The 24,229-nt window shown below is 37.4% G+C and overlaps 1 protein-coding gene across 1 annotated transcript in view; it reads right to left on the minus strand.

Moving 5' to 3' along the window:
- GPC6 (glypican 6) overlaps positions 1-24,229 on the minus strand; it is a 786,226-nt gene that overhangs the window by 200,293 nt on the left and 561,704 nt on the right. The window contains exon 4 of the mRNA XM_075138503.1: positions 12,153-12,318. Within this exon, the coding sequence (XP_074994604.1) occupies positions 12,153-12,318 (166 nt within the window). The remainder of the gene's footprint in view (positions 1-12,152; positions 12,319-24,229) is intronic.

Genomic DNA, 24,229 nt, shown 5'->3' on the forward strand with positions numbered 1-24,229 from the left:
TACCCTTACTCTACCCATCAGACTTTATGCAGCAGCTCTGCTTTTGACATAATAGCCTATATAACTAGATATTCAAACTATCAAATTCCTTTTTGTAAGGGGAGAGAAATATCCCCAAATTTCAGAATCAAGAGACTTTTCTCTTCCTGAACTGAACGGGGGCCGGGGAGCTTGAAGGTGCTTTCACAGAAAGAAAAATAAGTAATTGCTTTCCTCATCTGTCAGTAACAAATAACTTCACAAAATGAATTCATTTTGGAATTTTTTTTTTTAGAGATACATTCAATATCAGTGGAATTAGATCTTCATCTATTGTTCGCTGCCATATTTCCATTAGTAAATGATTTGCATCAGCTAAAGTTCTGCCACACTGTGCCTCCTGATTTCAACCCGAGTAATTTGTTATACATTTATTAAACTTTTATGATCACAACTGAAATGTCAGAGGCTTCTTAAAAAGGCGCTAACATATCATTACCATAGTTTTGCTTCCTTGTAATTTTTTAAATATTAATTTGTATACACACTCTTCAAAACACACATCAGTCAGACAACTAGGTTCTATATGTGTTTTTCTGGCAGCTGTGTTTGAACAAACCAAATATAATATGCACTTATATCAATAAAAGATTGAAAGATACTGTAAGAATGTGTTAATCGTATATGGAGAAGACAAACTAAATATTATGAAAGGACTCAAAACTGTCTAATAATTTAGAAGTGATTTATCTGAGTGCAGTCAACATGCTAAAATGAGAATGTCAGTCACTAACATCTGGAATAGAAGATTTCCGTATTACCAATATGTGTTTTTAGCCATCAGCGTAGCTTGGAGCAGCCACCTCTCATGCCTCCCACAGAAAGGTTTTCCTGACAGAAAATCTCCCAGGATAAAGTAGAAAGGAAACAAAACCATTTCATTTTCTAATTGTTATGAAAAGCTAACCAAAGGGTAAGTGCAGTACAAAGAGGAGAACCTGATTTAGAGTATATTTCCAGCACTGCAGATATCAGCAAAGTTTCAACTAACAAAATATTCATGGATTCATTTTTAGTTTGTCATAAGAAATACATAAACCCCCTCTTTTGAGTGTATAAATGAAACACAAATCGCAAACTGTAGCTATGTGTGCCAGAACTGTCACTTTTATGTTCCTATAGTAGAGACAGTCTATATACTGTTTATCAGCTTCCTTTAACCAATAAAATAAGGATGCTGAAGTATAAATAAATGCCAGTGGGTATGATCCTACATGTTTTATTAGAAGAGTGAAATCTACTGGAAGACTTCCTGTATCATTCATCTATGAAATTCAAGTTAGGAACTTGTGAGCACTCTATGTTTTATTGGCTCATGCTCAGGATAACATCTTGCCTTTTTGGCACTGTCCGTCTACTACGGTACATCATTTGGTTTAGTGATGGTTTTCATCTCGCCCTACAGTTGAGCTAAGTGCAAGATGCTGTTGTAACCTGCACACTGAAAGCGAAGACTGACCTTCATCTCATTTCACAACATGACAGTGAGACACAAAGCTTGGTTGAAAAATTGGATTCTCTTTTGAGGTCAGCAACAAATATCCAGTGGAACCAAAATTGCATCTTTATTTTTCAAGCTGCTATTTTTTCCTACATAGTTATCTGTATGTTAAGAGTTAACAAGACAAGACAGATAGAAAGGCTCTTTACTGCTGCTGCAAATTGAAGTGTGATATTATGAAGGTGAGTTCCTACTAACATGGAAAGTTCAGTATATGCTTCTGGTGGCTAAATGAAAAATACATGTCATGGGAGTTTAAACTCCCATAGGTTAACTTGCAATATAAATGACATTAAGGGATGTTGAATGTTATATTACAGGGCAGGTGACACTGAGTAACACAGAGAAATAAGAAATATAAGAGCTGAGTTTTTCATATTCTTTCATATTACCTTCTAAACACATTGGAATCTCCCAAATGCATCAGAACAATTTTAGATTTCACTGTTGCAAAAATGCTCAATGAATTTCGGCCATACCAGTTCTGTCATAGCAATCTGGGCCAAACTAGTTCTCTTGATTATAGAAATGGTAAGACCTTCTGTTAGTAAGGCAGAGAGAAAGGAGGAAAAATCTATGTTTTCCCCAATAATTCCTGCATCTGAAAAAAAATTTCTTTACAAGGAGAAATGGAGGGTTGACATATTGCAAGAAGGGAATCCATAAGACCCTTACCAGAAAGAAATAATTATTTCCTGAATCTTTTGTTTTACTAAAATTCTGATCTCTCTAATGATTTTAAGTTTTTGCTCCACTAAATCTGGCACTGATATGGGGTACTGTGTAGGGATCTTTATCATAGTCTCTTTGCCAAGTCGTGAGAAATTTATAGCTCAACCACTCTTCACCCTTTTCTATCAGCTTATCCTTAAAAGGTCTGTCTGAAACAAGAACGTTGACTGAGAATAATCTGTGCCCTTGTATACTTATGTCATTTCGTCAGAAAAAAGAGAACATTTTTACATTAAGGAACATGTGTACTTATATATCCGTACAAAATTATATATTTGAGTAGGTTTTGCCATATTGCTAATAAGGTTCAGAGCTTTTGGCAATACCGGGTCGTTTATGTATGGCTCAAAAAAGACCTGCATAAGCAGTTAAAAGTAAAGAAAATTTAGTGATTTAGGCTGAGATTGTCTACACATTTGAACTCTTTTCCTGAGTATTGGGTTGAGTTTTTATTCTTCAAGAAACATCAAATTGAAACTTGCTCTGAAATTCCAGGACTAAAAAAGCATAAGGAAATGATACTAAGAAACGCCCAAACGTCTCATTAATATTTACAACCCCAAATCTCTTTTTTTGTGTATTGTTCGTGAATAGCATTAGGACTTATTTGTAAGGAGACATTAAGGCTGGTTACCAACACCACTTTATTTCTGTATTTCAAAAAGAAATATGTGCCGTTTCCTTTTAAGGTCATGAGACATGATTGTAAAAAGATAATACACTATGTAAGACATTATCATAAACAGATTAGCCTTCATCAGGCAATGGCTCAAAATTATCATACAAAGCAAATCAATATCAATTTTGCTTTGACATCATCGCAGTAAGGGATTTGCACCTATCACCTTTTATTGATATTGTATAATAACCTCAGCAAAGTATTTTCAGACATAACCAAGTGTTTTGATAGTAGTAAGGTAGGGAGGTTTCTTGCTGTAGAACAAATTTGCTCTGAATTACATGCATGTCTCCATTACATTTACTTGAATAATGGAGAACATAATTTGACATTTGTTTCTGATACGAAGTTTAGAGAATCTGGTAAATCAGTCTATCAGAAAGAACAGATCATTTAAAATAACACATAGTTTCAAGTCCTATTTTCAGTGTATGAAAACTGATTCTTATTTATGCAGTTTTCTAAAATAGATGCAGGTTTCGAGACAAAATATTTTAAAAGTATAAAATGGTGTCACAGTGCAACAAAATACTTTTCTCAGATATATGGTCTTAAATACAGCTGAATACAAGCAGAAATAAAATGCAGAAAAATGGACACAGAGACAAAAGTTAAAATATAACCTTCAGTATTCCTCTGGGCAAAATTCAAATTAGTGCATCATTATGTTTTCCCTTAAAAATAGGAGTGTCTGCAAAACATAAAATTCATATAATCTGAAATTTATCAATGCTGACCAAGCCAAATGATGATGTAACTGAAGATATGTTTATAGAGATAACATAATTTTCACGCTTCCTAGTGTAATACAGCATTGCGTCAATTAAGTACAGCCAATGTAGCAAGTTCAAACCAATTAAATTGATATTTAACCCCTCCTGCTTGCAACATTTGAAAGAAATCTCTTTACATTGTTCAAAATAATGCACATGAAATGTTAACCAAACTTTTCTTAAAGTGGACTTATTTTTATTTCTGCTTGGGAAAAATGAAAAAAGTCACATGTTCTTCATTTGGATTTGTACTCCTTGAAAAAACAACTGCATGGAAGTAGCTCTTTCAGGTAACTGAACTGTAAGAGTATGATCAAGTTCTGGAGCCTGGGTGTGTGCTCCCTTCACACCCTTATTTCATACGCCAGAGAGAACGGGTGCCCCAAACACCCCAAACCAGAAGGGAAACCAGACCAGGTAAGAGGCACAATATTTTCCAGCTGGTCCATGGCCTGTGAAACGGGGAGATCAGCACACTGAAGGGCCTGAGGGATGGCCCTATAGGTAAACAGAGATTCAGCCCTACATAAGTATAATTAATTGAGAGATCAATTCCTCCACTGAAGAGAAAACTCTTTTGAGGTGTTAATGGTAACCTAGGACAGAAAGAGCAGTACTGTTTACTGCATTCCTGGAAGCAAGAAGTCCCTTGAGAGAGCATAGCTATGGACTTGGAAAAGTACAAAATAATAATGCTTGATTCACGCAGTATTTGAGCAATAAACAATCAACATGTTCTCCTGTTTCTAGAGGTGTCTCATGTAACATTCTTGTGTTCATTCATAGCATTTTGAAAGGCAGTGGCAAAACATTTTCCCCAGCACTTCCCCTGAACATAAACACAGAGAAATTTGCTATTCTATGCAACTTCCAAACTGTGCTCATGTGTACTAGCCAGTCATTTCACTTTGATGTAAAATAATGTGAAGGAGTTGGAGATGAGGAATGAAAGTGGAAATAAAAATCATCATTTGGGTCCAATGGTTTCATTATAAAATCTTTTAAACTTTTTTGACAATGCTGATCAGCCTTGTTATTTTCAAAAGATGCTGTAGCATCTAAATGTTGCAGTCAACTTAGGGCTCTGTTGTGCCTGCTGAAAACGCTGAGTATGTGGCTCTCATACCACTTCAAGTTTTGAGAAGATTTCCTGCAAATGCAGAAATCATACAGTTCAACAGTAATTGTGTACGGATGGCAAAGGCAGAATTCTTGAATTGCTGAATTCGATCCTGTATTTGTAACTGTCACATGACATGCCGATGGGTTATGTGTTTCACATGCACTAATATCTTTCTAACCTTAAAAAAACCAGCATAGTTAATCACCATACTTCATTTCCACAAGTCATATCAAAGCTCAGGAGCCCAAGAAGTTTGCTGCTGTCATTCAACTGAGCATCGGCATCTTCAGAAATCCACAGCCCCTCTTCAGGAGCTGCAGTTTTCAAGAGTCACCCTGAGTGAAGCCGTTACCATCGTTCCAGGTTGCATCCTCCTACTAATGAGCTGCCAATGGTGTCAGTGAACAGCAGGATCAGGCCAGATGAGTCCCAGCCCTCTTGAGCCACTAACTGGAGCAGAAGATCCCCATAGTCCCACAGAAGGGAACCTCCTTCTTCAGTGACACATCCTAAAGCAAATATATAGGGCAATGGATTGCAAGAAACTGTATTGACCCAGGGGGAGGCATAGAGATTTAGCAGGGTAAGTAGAGTTTAAGCAGCGGGCAAGTGCTGGTGCTATTTGCATGCTGCTGGCAGTCCCACAACTTCAGAGAGCTTCTCTCAGGCTGAATTCATTCCCATCTGAGGAATTATATGTCCAGGTTGTGTATCCTTTATACTTCTGAGGGAAGAGAAACAGTAGGGAAAGAGCAGATACCGTTCCCCTCTTCTACACATTATTTACCTCACTGAATGGTGATGTTCCCTTTATTTCAGGGGTGCTCCTATATGCTCTGACTAAGCCATCAGAACTTGGTACCTTATTTAAATTGTAGGCAGTGATTCTACTGTTTCTGGAAAACAAGGGGAAAATATGGGATCATGGAGGCTACTGCTTATTTGAGAATTTAAAAATGATAATACTGTAATCTTTTAATTAGGTATCATCAAGTTGAGTTCACTTTTCTTTTGTGCAACAACATATTTTTATCCTGAACAGATGTAATTTTTTAATGATATTAAGTCTGTTTTTTTAATAGCACTGCAAATTCCTTCGCATAGGCTACCTATGCATTGTGGACACTGGTGGGCCTGAAGCACGCTAAAGGTTTTTTTCATAAACATTAGATTTACATCTGCAAGTCTGGTTGTTCTCAACTTTTGAGCAACTGAATTTGCAGTTGTATCACACAACAGAGTCCTCTACTCATTTTCCCTTGCTTTTGGGAAACATAAGCTAAAGCGGGAAAAAATAATTCTAAACTACAGATTCCATTGTTTCATATATAATCAGGATGGGGCTCCACAACCCTTAGAGCCATCCACCAAGCCCTGCCACTTCAACTAAGGGAATAGACATTGGTGTATAATAACAGCTACTATAGTCTGTACAGATAAGAGACTTAAAGGAAATTTTACTTCTCCAAACTCTGGAGGCACTAGAGTTTCTCTAAGAAATGGGTAGAAAAGATGAAAAGCATTAGGTTAAGGTAATTTTCCCTATTCTCATTCTGACGGGCAGCAAAAGTGGTTTCACTAGAGATGTCATGATGCATTTCATTCATGAAGAAAGCAAGAAAGGATGATTTTAGCCTGAACAATTAAATGTTTGCTAAGTTGACACTAACTGAAAATAAGGCTTTATATACAGGTTTTGACTTTTAGGCTGCCTTAACTATGAATGTTATCAGTTTTCCTATGACCACAAGATGCACATTATGAAATTTTAGTGTTTGCATTCAAGTACCCATTCTATGCTTGTCAAACCAAAATTCATGAATTTCTACTAGAAATTCTGAATTTGGAGTAATAGCACCCTAGGACTGCAGGAACCTTCTGCAGTGCCTCTCCATGGAGGGAATAATATAACTTATTTTTATTCCCAAAGTCCTTACAGGAGGCTAACATACTTTCATATAATGATTAAGGAGGAGGGTGGCAGAGGGAAGAAATTCAAGTGTCAGGTAATCAAAGGTTGCTAAAATTCCTGTTTTTAGGTCTTACTTACCATGATCAAACAGGAGCAAGACTTTTGCCTGCTGAGAGTTACAACGGATTGCCAGCCTTTGGTCTGTAGTGTGTAAGGGTAAATAGAAGTAACAGATGCTGTACACTTCAGAGAAAGAAGGGGCAAAGAACCCAATCTGTTTTGAATGTTATCTCAGTACGTTTCAGAGGTTCCCTATTTTCATGAACATAATATGTAGTTGCCTACACAGCTATAGCTGTGTTTATTTACAGTAGCTGCACACACACAGGAAGAAGAAAATTGTAAAGGATCACTATTACAATTATAGACTGATTTTTCCATGAACCAAAGTGAGCCTTGAACAGCACAGTTATTCTTGTAATAAGCCATTAAAAAAAGACAAATCTAGGTGGTTTCTTCAAGCATTAAAAGGAAAATGTTTATCTTTGTGCTTGCACACAGAACAGAGAAAACAGAGTCCTGAGGGCTTTTGTAAGCAGTAAATAAAACTGATTGCATATTTTCATCACTCTAAAGCTTTCATTAGGAGTAAGTAGTTAAGGTTTTGATGGGGAGTTTTACTTAAAATGATCAAGTTGCTATAAGTGAGACTGCATGGTATGCTCTACCTCAAGAGGTCTCCTAAGGTAAGAGTCATACTGATGGGAAGAAAAAAGAGGGATTCTTAAAGGACAATAACAAGAAAGTCTATTAGTAATGCAGAGCTGCTGTAGTGACAGTAAGTGAAATGATTTCAGGACTGGAAAGAGAAGCTTTTGTTGAAACCTTGTAGATATTATTTTCTCCTGTGGCTGAAGTCTAGCAGGGCAGTGGCAGTAAGAGGTGGTTCTGGCTCTCTGAGCCTGGATGCCAGCTTTGCTGGCCTTGAATACTACAGTGTGAACACACCACATGCTGATCTGCCTTGCTACACTACAGAGTTTTCAAATATCGGATGCACTGCTAGCAAAGCCACTTGCTCTCCAGCCTGAGCAGAAGGATGGCTGTGGACATGAACTAGTGCAGGAGCCCCTTGGCTCCTTTACAACAGACAGGGATGCGATCCTGAGCCGTCAGAATCACAGTCATTTGCACATCTCTGTTACTGCACAACTTCTGAAGTGTTTTCCACAATCTCCCACTTATTAAAATATGGGAATAAGGTCAAGGTGTGTCTGATTTATCACTGAATGATTTCTAGAAAAAAAAAAAATTACCTGTAATTTATGCTGTTATAAATAGCCATGCGGTGGCAAACCTCCATGGATTGCAACAAAGCAATCCATGGACTACACTACTACACAGGCACTACACTAGAGTATACTTTGTCACTAAATACAGCAATAAAGCATTTATGATTTACTTTAGATGTCCACAAGAAAAGCCCAGGTACAGTCATTGCTGTGTTTAAAACAACTGCCTGGATTTTTACTCTAATGTTATTCTGAATTATTTAAGTAAGGACTATCATATTTGGCTCATAATCTTGCTTGATATTCAGATTTAGTATCATCTACGTTTTTGTCTCAAGACAGAAGAAATTTAATCCCACTGCTAATTGTGAAAAAAAATCCTGTAAAAAACAAATGGGTTATGGCCACTTTGCCATCCTGAACCTGTGGATAAGGCAGTGGTCAGAATGAGATGCACTTGCTTTCATGGAAATCATCTTTTTGCGGGTGTTGATTCTGAAGCTGAATGAGGGCACCAAGGGAAAGTGTGGTGCCCACTTAAGGGGAGCTCATTCCTCGACTTATATTCCTGCTTGAGGAAAAGATTAGTTAAAGGGAAATAAATGATCAATTGTAGAAAAAGCTAATGTTAGGTAGAGAAAGAGGAGTAACAGTACTGTTAAAATTGAATGTAATTCCCTAAGATAGATGGGATTTGAATCCTTGTAAGTAGGAATAGCTTTCTCCGTCTCTTCTGTGTTTCCGTGACAGAATGAACAGTGGGATCCCTGATCCTTATCGCTGTTAATTGGTATAGCTCCATGGAGAGAAGCATAATTTTGACTATATCTGTTGGGCCATGAGACAGAGAAAATCCCCTTTTCCCCATTCCACAGAATCACTCAGCTCCTCCCCTGAGGCAACCTCCTTCCTCAGCAGTACAGTTCCTCTACTCATTCCTTTTATCTTGCGTTTGCTAACTTTGCTTGAGACTGGTACAAAGGAGATTATGAGGGGTAACTAACAGGCAAAACATGAGAAGCAAGCTTTGTCAAAATACACATTTTCAAAGTCAGTGTGGCTGATTTACTTTTAAATACCTCATAAATATTTTATATAGATACCTGGAAGAAGCATTTATTCATTATAGTTTTGTAATTATAATATAATTGTTAAAGACTGTCTTTCTTTCTCAGGTAAAATTCTGAGTTTCAGAGGAATTCTGCTAGAATGAGATGTGCTACAGTTGACTTTTATTGTGCAATAATAAAGGCAACAAAATACAAAAAGCCTATAATGAAACGTTACACAAAAAGGACACAGACCTTAAGGTGACACAAACAGGAAAAATATAATAAACCATGTGTCATGCTGCTGCAGCTGTTTCACCTCTTACCAATTTTCACAGTCTATAAAATCTTGGAAAGCACCAGATGTTTAGGGGAATCTGTCCCACTCTCCCTAGCTTTGAAAGTAGATGCAAGATTTATTAGTGCTATATAAATGTGATTTCAGTCCTGACTTTTATATTTATAAACTAGGTGGAACATGTAACACATCCTGTTGTCAGAGAGCCCATTTACTTTCCTCTGCTCCTCCTCACTTGTAGATCTTGGGTATTGCTGGACAACTACAGAACAATAACTACAGAACAATACCAGAACATGCAGTCCAAACTACAGTATTTGCTTAGTTACTGACAAACACATCTGAGAGTTTTCTCCCAGTACCAACTTTTGCCAAAACAACCTTGCAATACACAGATTATGAGCTAAGCAAAACTATCTTGTTGTATATGAATATGAGCTAACATTTGGGATTCCTGCCTACGCAGAGACTGTTAGTGCCCAAAATTATCTCTTTTTTTTCCTAGTGCATGGTTCCTAGTATCGGAACGGGCATAAAAACTGCTCATGCATAATTTTCAATCTTTCATAGCTCAGCGGTGCTGTAAAGTGCTGCCGTTCGTTTTAATTCAGTGAGTAGAAGTTTTGTTGTGTTTAGTACTAAGGGAATTGCATGTGTTATTAGAAGGTCTCTGACAGCTGTCAGAGACAGAGACAACTTGCTGCATTTCAATCTTTCATAAAGGAAAGACTAAGGACCCTCATCTTCAGGAAAGCTGTCAGGAGCCTCAAAAATGGGATAAAACAGAATACCTTTTCCAGACACAGGAAAATCTCTGCCTCTCCTTCTCTATTCCCTTCCCTATCAAGTTGTAGAGGGGAAGTTGTATAGGTAGAAGAAAGAGGAAATAGGTTGTGATGTATTTGTCCTTTATACTGCCTTGTCATCCCTCACCTGAAGGGATAATTGCCTGCTTTCCTTTAAGGAAGCATACAGTGTGTTCCATAGTATTTAATAAATTAGCACTATGTTTTAATATAATGTACAAGCTTTCATGCAGTTTTTCTTTTCTGAGAGCAGGAACAATCAAAATCTGAAAGACATTGATGAAGACAAGGGCTCTGCATCAAAGACTGAAAGTCTGAATCTGTAAGCATTTCCACACTTTCCAACACATATCTCACCCTGCCCAGCACTCTCACTGAATTTAAAGCACCAGAAAAGGAAATCTTCTCTTAAGACCTGAAATCTTACCATCCAGCTTCTGAAATGAACAGGTGCTTGCCTTAATAAAAACTCTGTTGTTTATTTTAGTTAAAATGTTTTTTTTTTGTTTTTTTTTTTTTTTTTTTCTGAAAGCCTACATTATTTTCTTTGATCAGATTTAGCAACAATTCAGCTCTTGCTTACTCTTTAATGACAATGTCTTTAACAGGCCAGCATTGTCTTCCCATCATTTTCCCATCAGCTCCTACTTAGCTTTCTGATGATGAACTGACTCTTCTTTTCACACCAGTAATCCCAGGGGTATCCCTCCATACAGTGCTGCTTCTGATGTTAGCTCCTTTAACCAGTACAAGGGACTGAGAAGGCGTGTTTATTTGCATCATATGTTTATTATTGTTGTTTGCATTTTTGGCTTATGCTATTTTTATAGCACACTTGATGCTGTTTTTCACTTTTCATACCCTGATTCATTTTTCATCCTGTTTTCTTCTCCCTATCCATCTTGCACCACCTCTGTGCTGAGTAAAGTGAAAATACACGAATGAGTCAGACTCAAATTTTCAAAGTCACATTGGTCAGTGGAGTTTGAAATTAAGTAAAATGAGATTGCTCATATTTTGTCTTTCCAAAGGTAGAAAATAACATTTCCTTTCTTTGGCTGCAATAAAGAGAGCTTTATCCCATATTTTCCAGCTGCTTTTATTTTCCTGAAATCTACTCTAGGCTATGATGCTCATTAGTGACTGGTGTAACTAGCTGTTTCTGTTCTTTCTATATTATCATTATCATTGTCTAATTCCTCATCCTATCCTGTGTACCATCAAACCAACTCGAAGCTCTTATTTCCTGTTACTATTCTGGGAAGTTTTTTGGCTACAGGATATCTGAATGGCTGTTTAAAGGAGATTTCTTTCTTGTTTTTCTTAATTTACTTGAGTGACGAATTATGAGAATAAAACTGTAATAGCAGTTTTCCTTAAATAAATGTTCTATGCTCCATTCTAACATTTTGATTGCATGTTTAGTACTTTCTATTCAGCACACAGAAAGGGAAACATTAATATATTTTAATCAAGAACAAAGAATTAATAATTTCTCATGTATGTAACTTTTTAAGTTTTTTGCCTATATACTACCAGAATTAAGAACAGCAGCTGTTGTGATTTATGTTGACTGGATGTTATAAAATGTTATTATCTTCTCAGCTTGCAAAAGGCTTGCAAGAATTTTCAGTTGTAATACATACTATTTCTGCCATGTTAAGCTTGTTATCAAATCCTCAACCAACGCTTTCTCAACATTTCACATATCATGTAATAATTCAGCTCAGAAGCTGCTCCTTTTGAAATATGAAATACGAAATGTGACTAGCTCAGGGGTGGAAGAGCCATTTTTTACTGCAAACCAGGAAGGTCAGTTAGAAAGTGAGGAGCATCTGCAGTTGCTTCATTGCGAATATTGACCAACAGTGTCTTCTAACCTCACAAAACTCTGCAGATGTTTGCTATTACCAGCATTTCCTTCCACTAATATTTAAACTCTTCTTACCTATGAACAGATTCCACTCAGTATCCAAATCAGCCTGATTTGCTAGGCAGCCCTTCATTACATTGAGGCAATAGTTGTTGCAAGGTTTCACAGTGGGAAGTCCTCTGCAGTAAGGGCAGTACAACATCTTCATTAACGCCCGGATGCACCCTGGGGTGGGACTGACCTGCAGAGTTTAAGGGGGGAAAGAAAAAGAAAAAGGAGGAAATCAATCTCCTGTTCTGTGAATTTCGGGATCGCTGAGATTATGCCTCTCAAGCAGTAAGTGCAGAAGGGGCAGTTTGTGAAAAGAGCTCAACCCTTAATAACACCTTCCTATAAGACTAATTGATTCCTGCCAATTATCTTAATTTAGCACAGCCAGCAGTGATTTTCAGGAATGCAAAAATCAACACCCCCCCTACTGATGGCGGTGCTTGCCTCCCCAACCCTCCCACACGAAGTCTACTAAAAAGATCCAGGGAATCAGTTGGACAGTAACTGACTGATCCTAACATGGAGGATCCTGAGGAGACCTCACGTTCTTCCTACTCAAGCTAGAACTGTCAGTTACACCATCACTGGATCAGATTCTCCTCTTTATTAAAGCACAGTAAATCCAGGATAATCTTGACGATTTCTATAAAATTATTCAGAACTGCATCATGACAAAGGGATATCATTCTGTTTTCAGACAAAAGTACCCTTTTGTCTTCTCAGACAATTTCATAAAGAGATCAGGCGGGGGGGTTTGTACGCTTTCAACATCTCGAGTGACAAAAAGCATTATAGACAACAGTCTAATGCATTTCAATTTACATATCAGCATGGCACAACATGGCTACACATGGTAACTTAAAACAGCCACCAGAGTCAATGGAAAGACAGCCAATGAGTTTAGGATTTCTAGTCAAAGTCATTAACAATGGGCATGGCTGACAGAAGGAAGTAGTGTGTAGATATAAATTTTTAGTGATATGTGTTACAGTTTGCACTAGAAGAGTATGGATTTCCTGGAGAGGGAGCATGGAGGTTAGGAAAAGGTTTTTGCATAAGGCTTCTCCATTATTTCTAATGATCCTTCACCTCATCTTTTTTAGTCACCAAAATGCTGGGCATCTATTCAGCAATGTGCCTTCCATGTTCAATGGAGAGAAATTCCACCTCCTGAAGGGTAGGATAAATCATCTTCTGAAGGACATCCACTGAATCCTCCATATCTAAATTTAAACCTCAAAAATTGGTCACATTTGACAACCATGTGAAGTTCCTTGCATAAGTATTATTTCCCCCGCCCTCTAGTTTCCCTATTCGATTGTTTCACCTCAGACTTTTAAAATTGTATGTACTACTACAATGTACGTTTTCAGGCCAGAAATACTCTCTTGGATTAAAAGTGCACATTAGGTACTACTTGCAATAGCGTCTTGTCATGGTGCAGTGGAGCATAAGTTTCTCTTGCTGGAGTGACAATCTAGAGCAATGACAAAGGGCTACAGGTTCCTCAGTGATTTCAAAATTCCTGGACAGGAGAGTGCAAAGCAATGGCACTCCTTTCACTCATTCTGTTCGTTTATGAATAAATGCAACACTTCTAATATGAATTTGAAGGGATTAAGTAGTTTTTCTATATTCATGGTAACTTGTGCTGAAAGCATGAATCTGACTTTGCACTATAACAGTACGTGCTAAACTGACTGATGTGGTTTGTATTATCAGGATTGTACTAAAATGGCACTTCTTTTCTTCTCTGGAATTTCTTTCTCCCTTTTTGATGTTAAATCACTGATTTTTAGAGAACTATGCAGAACATACTCTTTACACTGGACGTTTTTACATGAAAATGGCTCTGTTAAGAGTTATAGCAGATGCTTCTGAGTATGTTTCGAAGTGATTTTTGCCTTGCTCTCCTAGGGAAATGCACTTTACTAGCACAACACTCTGATGGTGTATATGAAGATATATTTATCCATCCTTTTCCAACAGCTTTTGAACCATCAGCCAATTTCAATCAAATTTGACTGAGGACTTCAGGTCTCAGTACAGTAAGATCCTACAAGTTTTTTTTTAAAATAGACAGCTGGGAGAAGAAAAGGACAGAGGCTCTCTTACTGCCTTTATTGAGCAAAAAGCTGAAGCATGAGGTCAGTTCTTCACCGATATCAAAGAATCCACATAGAGGAATGATATTACGAATGACCCAGTGGTTAAAAAAGCACCAGCGAGAACTTTCACCTTATTAAATAGCAGAAAATCCAAATACAAGCAAAGCTGGACTTCATTATTTCCACTGCTTAGAACTACTGTTTAGAGTCACTTATCCAACTGGTTTATCTTTATACCTCCAAACCTAGAACAGGCCCATTTTTACAAAAAGATTATCACCAAAGCAGGATGTAAGCAGAATACATGTACTTACAGTCAACAATGAATCTTCAAAATTACTTTGGAATTGCTGCTTAAAGCCAGAGATATTTCTATCTGTTGGCACTGAGAGTTTTATCAGCAAAGTTCCTTTCATGCTTAAAATTATGCTTCTTCCCAGGCCCAGAAGTCTTGTCAATGCAAAGCTGTCAGCACCTGGTTGACCCCTAAGTTCAGCTGGAATCCACATGTTCTCCCACCCACACCTTCCCAAGCCCTTTGGTATCTGTGCTGACAGCACATATACCTATAGGATCTTGACCTTGCACAAAAACTTCCTGGCAATTTCATTCTTGAAAAGCATAGCTAGAGAAGAGAAGACAGTCCCTGCCTTTATATTATACTTATATACATCAAATATCATAAATATTTATGTGAGCCTTATTTTATCACAAGTGTAGTCTGAGAGGTAACTAGCTATCATGTCTTCCTCTGCCAGAGGTCCAGATCATATCCCTCATCTGCTAGGACAGGACCCTAAAGACCAGTTAGAATACCTATTTACACTAGCCCAGTGAATCTGGAATTCTTGTTGCATTACAGAACAGCTTTAACCAGAGTACTCCCACACACTGCGAAGTAGTCAGGATAAATTCTAACTACTCAAAAAGAATGAGCAGGACCCAGGTCTCTCATGTCTTGTCTGAATGTTTTAATATCTCCTGTACAAAATGGTGGCATCATCAACAGCATTTTACAAGAAAGGAAGGTGCCCTGCTTTTGTTTAGAGAGAATTAATACAGTTTTTAAAATAAGAGGCCAAGCTGTGACTCCAAGCAGAAAGCAGATGGAGAAAGTTTTGACAGAAGCCTCTGACATCTCTATATCAGCCTCTGACAAAAACCAACACAAGCAGCTCCTTGCTGATCAAGCTGGATGTTGCAGACCTCTGTTTCAGAAGATGCTGATGAAATAAAGCACTAGCACAGATCAATTGCCGTCTCTGAGGACAAGTGGCAGGGCCTGGCTTACATTCACATTGCTTACTGCTAGCACCTCCTGCTCCAAGTTGGCCGCATCCCATACTACATAGTGTTTGGCACTACAGCTTTGCTGGGTCCCACTTGGTGCCTAAGTGACTAAAATACATAATAGTTATTTTGTGTGGTTATTTTTCAGCTCAAAGTGTTTGGAATAATAGGAGGCAGCACTGCAGGCAATGGGAGTAAAAGGAAGCTATAATCCAAAGTCGCATGTTTTGAAGAGAGACAGGAGGTTACGTTTGATAGTGCTTAGACTACACTTGGGTTAGCGCTGGAAAGAAGGGAGGGGACCAAAACAAGACAGGTATCTTCATGCAGCTTTCTGGAGGCAGTCTCTGCCTTCCAAACAGTGCACAGGGACTGCGTGGAGACAACCAGATGGAGAGGTCCAAAACACATCCAGGAGGAGGGCTAACAGTTAAGCTGTGACCTGAGCACACAATGAGTCCCATTCTCAAGCTTGCTCCATATTCCCCTGTCACTTAGCAGTCCTGATGTACCTTTAGGTGACCAACCCTTCCCATCTGTGGCACAGGGAAATGTTAAAGTAACTCCGCTACTTTGGAAGTCTGAAGGCTGAAAGTTATATGTTGTGTTACAGCAGTTAAGTGCCTTTGTGAATCCAGCCTTCAGTGAGGAGCCAAGTTTCAGTTCTCAGCTTCAGTTGTTTTTTCTGTACCTTTATTTTCAGAGAATAGTTAGTTCTTTTTCCTCCCTCAACAACAGCTGAAGTATCTTTCACGCAAAAAATAATCAAATTTTGCTCTAACATTCTGAATTCTTGGTAAAAAAACAAACACAAAAAATATTCAGCTTAGAGTGTGAATTTTTCAGAAAGCTATTAACACATGAAATCCAGAGATTATCACAGAAAGTTGATTTTCAACCACCTATAATTGGCTTGCTACTTCTTGCTGCTGGCAAATTCTATGAAATGTATTTTCAAAGCCCATTTCTCATTCCCATCTTAAAAAAAAAATTCAGAGTCTCTCACACCTAATAATATTTTTCTGCAGATCAGTCAAAAGGCAGATATTCATTTCATTCAGAAGTATTCAAAACCTGCATTTGCTGAGGAAAGCTTTTCCTCAGCTCAGGACTTTCAACGGTTTTTCTGTAACTAACATTTGTGGGTGGATACGGCTTGGTTTTTTGTCTTTTTTTGTCTTTTAAAATACATTGCAATTGGCTCTATGTTAATCACAGTAGAGAAATTTGCATAGACTACAAAGTTTAGAAATAACTAGTCCTTTTGTAAATCATATATTATAAATCCATCAGATCACACTGAATGACATAACTGGGGAAACTGCTATAGAGGAGTCATTAATTATATCATGCTGTCTCCCTGACTGACTAGGACATCTTCATTTTAGCATAAGCATACGTGGAATGCAGTACATCAGAAAAGTGCCTTTCTGAGCTTTCATTGAGCCTAGTAGCTGCAGGACATGTTACATTACTGCATTTTGTAACATTTTCTGACAGCTTCAGCTTTATCTAAACGTATGTTTTTGCATACATGCAAAAAAACCAAAAAGCAAGATTCTTAAGGGCTTCATTAATGAACACTTGTTTTCCCCCTTCAGAAATTCTAGGAGGAATATTATTTCATCTAGAAGACAGATTTTGCAATGGTGAACTTGCAAATATAAATAATTGAGGAGAGAACTTCTTTGGCTAAAAGCCATGAAGTTCTACTCTCTTGTAACACCGCATATGCCAAGACTGCTTTGTTATGTATTTGACCTGCTTTTATAATCAAAAGCCTTGGCTTTGTCAGGTACAAAATATAAATCTTTTTTCTGATACAAGAAATCAGACAAACCGATTAAACAACTGGTCACCTTTGGAAGGATCAAACGCACTGACATGCAGTTTCTCTACTTGTATTTATAGGAGATTTCTTACCGAAGTAAGAAAGGGTTGTCTGGTAATAAAGTATGGGTGTTCTTCCAAAGCAATATTGAATGTACCTAAACTCACAGCATAAAACCATACTGACAGGTCCAGATCCTATCATTTCTTGGCATATAATAAAAACTGTCAAATGTGAGCAAAATGAATCAAAACTGAGTGCCACCCCACAGACCACAACAGGGGACACAACTCCTTCCTACATTTCCTATGCACCCAAAGGAACTGATCCCATTTGGAACCACACAGAGCCACTCCTTAGCATGGAGACCTTGGGGGGAAACTGTCGGGAGGAACCAGTCAATTTATAGCCAACTAGCCCAGGAAGTAGATAATCTTTCAAAATGCCTTTACACTAGAACAACCCATAGTCTGGGAAGGAGCAGAGGATTGCATTTTATTTCTCACAAGCTTTACGAATGCATTAACAATGAGGCTGCTGGATAAGAAGTGGAAACTTCTACTTCCTTCCCATTTGGTGTTTGAGACGAGGTATCACATACTTTGCTTTATACAAGAGCGTGAGGTATATTCCTGCAATCCCATGTAAATGGTCCATAATTGGAGAAAATTTTGAAATGAATCCCTGTCTTTAGCACTTGTGTACTGGTTAAATCATCCAGCTTCCCACTCAGCAAACTGATGTTGCCTGTCCTGCGCAGGCATGATGCACTGTCTGAGAAACTGGGGCACTGACATCCTTAAGTTACTTTTTGGGTTTCTGTGTAATCCATCTACAACTTAATGATGGAAAAACGAGCTAAGTTTCCCAAGCATAATTTTGTTCATAGCCTAATTATCTCAAGAGTTTCAAATAGGACTAGGGCAATAATAATAAAATGCTTACATATGTGGCCAGGTCAGAGTTTGTTCCTGAATACATTGGCATGTCTTGACCAACTCCAAGAGAAACGTGAACTCCACTAAGAGTAGCAGTACCCCCACATTCTTCCACCGAAAATTTAATATATCTGTGGACCACTCCATAGTCCAATTCTAGCGCTTCCTGTACAAAAAACGCCACAGTATAATTCTAGCATTTCTATCCAAAATTATATTTAAAACCAAATGGGACATAAGGATTAGAAGTTCATGCTTGTGATTTCAGAAGAGAAGGAAGAAGAAAAACCTTTAATTAAGAATTGCTCATTATTGCATTCAACCTGCTAGAACTGAGGAAACTTTTCCTAAGCACAAAAACGTCATTTCTGAACTCATGAAATGGGTGCAAACCCATTGTAACAGTGATGTAACTGAGATCAGACTGAAATGTATCATGAAGTATACTTTATAGGGTACACAGCATTGCCGCAAGCCTTTGGATCACCAATCCTAAGAGCTACAGGTCCTTCTTTCCTTTCATCTTTAACTAACTTCAGTACAAAGACTAAACTTCAGTCCAATCACTCACTACTTTTCATCATATAACTTTGACACTATCTTCTCAACATGTTACAATTGCTCCCTATTGATTTTTGTTGTTGTTCTTTGTTTTTAATACTGGGGAAAGTGGGTAAAGCTTAGCTGGCAATGAGGTTTTTCTTCCTTTTGCTCTTTCTTCAAACAACATTTGCTTACTGTTGGATCCAAGTGATTCATTTTTCTCGTTTTCGTATTTTGACTATTGTCAAGAGCACTGTATTACTGCTGATTTCATTTAATAATCCAGATATCAAGCAAGTTCTTTTCAGCAGAGTTCAGCTGAAAATATGTCTGTGTGTATCTAATTAGAACTACATAGAAATATTCATAGGATATTTAAATGCTTTATTGAAGTACTTCTCATTGTTTCAGTCAGGCTCTTAGATGCGAAGATCTCAGTTCATTGCTTTTATAGCACAATCTAATATAAAAATGGAAATACCGCATCAGCCATACTCAATTGGGAATTTGTGGTGTAGAAGGTCAATTTGAGAATACTTGCTTATACCAACCAGAAGTCTAGTCTAATACTAACCTCCTGAAGATAAAAATAGCTCTCTTTTTAACAATTCATAGCATCCCAGGTGACTGAAAGGTAGAAGACCTCGTTTGAGTACTACAGTTTTGTACTAGTGTCTTTGACTTTGTGCTTGAATTACACCAAAATAAAAGTAAAACAGGACAGCTGCAAGATTCCCACAATTCTGGGATAGTATATCTCAGGAATATGATGAGATAAAATGTGGTAAATTTAATTCTAATATTTTCATATCCAATAAAATATTTTTCTAGTAAATATATAATTTATAGTTCAATATGCTCATTAAACTATTAGAAACAATTTTAGGGCAATATAGTTGAACCCTAGAAAAGTTTTATAATGTAAAAAAAACCCTACACATTTACTATCTGATACAAACTGTGCAGCATTAAGCACTTACCCACTGTGACTCAGAGGAACCACCTTATTTTTTTCTAAAAGAAGAGGAACATTTAACCATTGTTCTTGTCCAACTGAGATGTCTTTTCCATTATCTATGATTTTAAAATCATGAGAAATATGTCAACTGGATTTTTTTCCAACACCTATTAAAATTTGAGGCATTTTTCATACTTATTTGGTCGTCTCAGTATGTCTATAGTTGTGTTCCAGTATGTGTATAGTTCTGGAAGGTGGGCAAATATTCCTCCTCCATTTTACAGATGAAAAAATGAAACATCACAAGCAATTTTTAAAGATATTTACATGGATAAAACCCTAAAAGTTATGCACCAGAATTTTTCTACACTGCTCATAAGTATTGCTCTCATCTGTGATTTGTCTAAGTTATCATAACATGTAATTCTGAAACTGGCAATAGGAAAATAAGGACTGCAAGTCTCTAAGTGATTACAACAGGAGGTTGTGCATCAAATAATAAATCATTGTTGGAGAAATGAATTATGGAATATCACAATTTCCCTACAGAAGTCAAGGGCAAAAAAACACAAGGACAAAATGTTCAGATGTTTACTTGGGTGAGACTGAACTTCTATTTACAGAGGAAAAGAATAGCTTCCCCTATTTTTAGGAAACTAGGAAAATTACTTATCTGTTTATCTGAATACAGAAACCCCAAATTTAGAAAACCATTTGAAAAGCTGCAGTCACAAGGATATTTTGTGTAAAGCTATTTTTTTAATCTCTTGAATAACTTATGAGTGATGGTTTAAAGCAAATTTTTTTTACAATTTAAGTTTTTACAAAATAAAATGTTTGAACGCTCAGATGTAAATATTAAAATGTTCTTCTTAAATCCCATTTTACCTGTCAGAGGGATAATCAATTTCAAACAAACTGGGTGGAAAAATGCTGTTTGATTATAAATATGATTAAAACAAGAATTTCTTAGACTGAAGATAGTGCAAGCTGAGAAAATACTCCAGGATATGGGGTTTACATCCCATGAGATATTATTGAGCTGAAAAATCTCCTTGCAAATTTTCTGGAAAAATATTTATCTTTCTCATCTGTTGTTAGAGTAAGCCCACATTAAATAGAATTTGAGGTATGGATTCCATTTGTTATTTTCCCAGCATTTGAAGGGCAAAGCTAAGGTGAAAAATCTTTGAAATAATTTCTTCCTTCCACTCCCAGGAGATGAGAAGTTTTCTGTTACACAGAAATAAGGGAGGAATCTCACAGCTGTTAGGCTTTCCAAATCCCACCACCTCTTCTGGAACATAAACTTTAAGACACCCTCTTAATAAAAAATAGTTCCTCTGCTTTCTTCCCAGAGGAAAAAAAACATTGCATCTCACTTAAAAGGGAGTGTGCTTGTTTCTTCCAGCCTCATGTAGTAATGTCTATGGCCTCCACCAGATAAGAGGGCTGTGGTTTGAGAGGAAAGCATATGCTAAATTTTCCAGGGCTGAAAATAGAATAGGACGTAACCGTAAGGAACAGGGTCAGAAAACCCCCTGAAACTGGCTACTTCAAGTAACTTGAGGAGCAAAAAGAAAATCCATAAAGTCCAGCATTTTAGAAGAGGTCCTTAGTATGATTTGCTCGACTAGACACAGATACAAAAATCTGACCTATGCTCCCTTACAAAACAGATTCACTTCAACCTGAAAACAGACATCTAAAATAGGTGTTTATGACTGTCTCTTGTGGTGCTATAATGAGTAATCCATCTGCAGATATCTTCATGCATATGTTTAAAGTTAAGCAAGAAGAATCCACTGCTGTTTTTTCCAACTAGAAAAGCAGGAGGATGTTACTGAGCAATGATGTGCAGTTGCCCTGTAGAACAGTCAGAAGAAGAGCCAAGTTGAAAGCGGCATTAAGAAAGAATGGTGAGGAAAAAATGCCAGACTAGGCTCTGCATAATCAAACAAAAGTGTCTTTGTGCTCACTGAGAGGAAAAAAAGTGTTGCAGAGAAGTAGGTTAAGTATTGCCCAGGTACAAATCAGAAATAGAAGGGGAGGTCCTTGATAATCTGGAAATCAAACCCCCAGATAAGCAGGAGGGAAAACTCTGAGAAAGGGTTGAGAGAGAAAAAGAGAACTGCCACAGCGGGAGATAATGATCAAATTGAGCAGTTAGACATGTTGTGCAGCAGTATCTGGATAAGAAAATGATGTGAAGAATGGTCTAAGCCAGTCCTACTTACAACACCCAAGAAGCTTGAAATGCAGACTACATACTTGCGAGCAGTCTTGCTGACTCTCTATTTATGGCTCACAGTGCAAAACAGAAAAGCACCTGAGAAGAAAATCAGTTCTCTCAAATAGACAGCGGGCAGCAAAACTGTTCTGATCACTTGTAAGTACTCACAGATACTCACAAGTAAGTCTTGTTCGCTGTTCACTGACCTGCAAATTGTTTTACTGACTTGAAAAGGGCATGAAGCTCAGAGTGGTGCAGAGGGCTGTGGGATGTCTTAGTTGTGTGGTGTCAGCAAGAACACACTAGCCCTGATGAAGAAATAAATGCATACATAATATTGGCAGTCTTGGTCAATGATAAGTTATGCAATAATTTGAGGTGACAAGTGACAACAGATTGACCCAACATATTCCAGCTCCTTCCTGCTCTAAGAAACATGGATGGAGTCGTGATGCAAAAGACACTTTAAAGTTTATAGTAAGGTGATCACTATCTGAATTTGTTGACAATGGCAATCTCCTAGACACAGCAAGTAAGGATATGCAGATTCCTTACAGGTGCCTTCCCGCATAACTGATGAATTGTCTGGGCTGCAATCAGCAGCGACTAAAGGGTAGGGACTGGGTGGACTAGTACTAAAAGGAGGGTATTCTACTAGGGAGAGAAATAAAATTGTAGGGATAGCAAAGCACGCAATTCCAAGGTTGATAGCTTTGTTTACTTGATAAGCTTCATCATATTCCTATATTGAACATTTTTCAAGTGAGTTCAAAGGGTAAAATCCCATAAGTAACCCCGGGCTATTTGGAAAAAAAGCAAAGGAATCTCCATAGAAACAAAACATTATTTTTCAAGTTGCCCATATTCTTGGTCCTTCTCCGTGAAATTCAAAAGGCCAAATAACAAAGGGTGCTGGATTTTGAAATGAAACATTAAATCTGATTGTTAGCAAAGCTGGTCACACCTGGTCAGAGACAAGATGGATACAAAAATACAGTCATCACTTCAGCAAGGAATACAAAACCTGTTTTAAAGACTGACTATTTGCAGAAGACCCTCCAGCCCAGTAGAAAGCAAGATGTTGGTTATCTGGGACACAACAGAATATAAGTTTGCTTATGCTCTTGTTTCATTTCATGATGTGAATGAAGCACAAGATAGAGGACCATAGACAGGACAGTAAAACAAAGTCTGTGTGGATCATATGCAAGTACAGAGATCAGAAGAGAACATCTTAAACTATTTTCCTGACTTCTAAAGTGAAGAAGGGTGTCAGACCTTTAAGGTATCCCAGCAAGGATCTAGTCAGATTCTAATAATCAACCAGTCAGGTTCTAATAATCAACCACAGGCTCCTTAATACAATACACAATGTCTTGGTAATATATTCAGGGTAGCAAGGAAGCAGAGGGATGCTTTATAAATAGCTCACCACCTATTTATAGGATCCATAAATGCCGACTGTGGCCCAAATCATGTGAGATCACCTTATAGCTCCATGTTAACATTTCCTCTTTTATGGTCTTTCAAATGCTCTTGTTAGATTCTCACAAAGCTACTTGTAAATATAAATACCATATATAAAATATTTAACAGATGCTCAAGTGCACCTTGGGATGATGACTATGGTCTGGAATGACCTAGTTATGGGATGTGTGCCCACATTTCTGCTGAGTATTGCACTTGCAGCTTTTGGAACTGCATAGCAGAAAGTAAATTTGCATCTTCATCCCATCATTTAAGCATTATTTTATTTTACTTTATTTTACTTTATTTTACTTTATTTTACTTTATTTTATTTTATTTTATTTTATTTTATTTTATTTTATTTTATTTTAAATCCCTTCCTCTTGACTCCTTCCCTATAGACACAAAATGTAATAACAGAAGGGTCCTCACTAGTGTCTGCGTGTCCTACTTCCGAGTCACTATAAAATAAACATAGGAAGGTGATTAAATCGAGAATAGTTAGGGGAACTACTGTCTCTACAGTAAGAACAGGGATTCTTCTCAGTGTTTTGTCTCTGAGTTGTGCGCTAAAGAAAAACATGGTCCAAAGTATTAGCACAGGATGAGTATATGATATGAAGTCAAGTATATAATTTCCCTGAGAATGTTTTGTTGGATCTTATTGAAACAAAGATGTATAAAAGATCCAACTTTCTTCCTCCTTCACGCTCATGTCCACATAAACATATAA

This window comes from Calonectris borealis, chromosome 1 (assembly GCF_964195595.1).
Source record: "Calonectris borealis chromosome 1, bCalBor7.hap1.2, whole genome shotgun sequence".
NCBI lineage: Eukaryota > Metazoa > Chordata > Aves > Procellariiformes > Procellariidae > Calonectris > Calonectris borealis.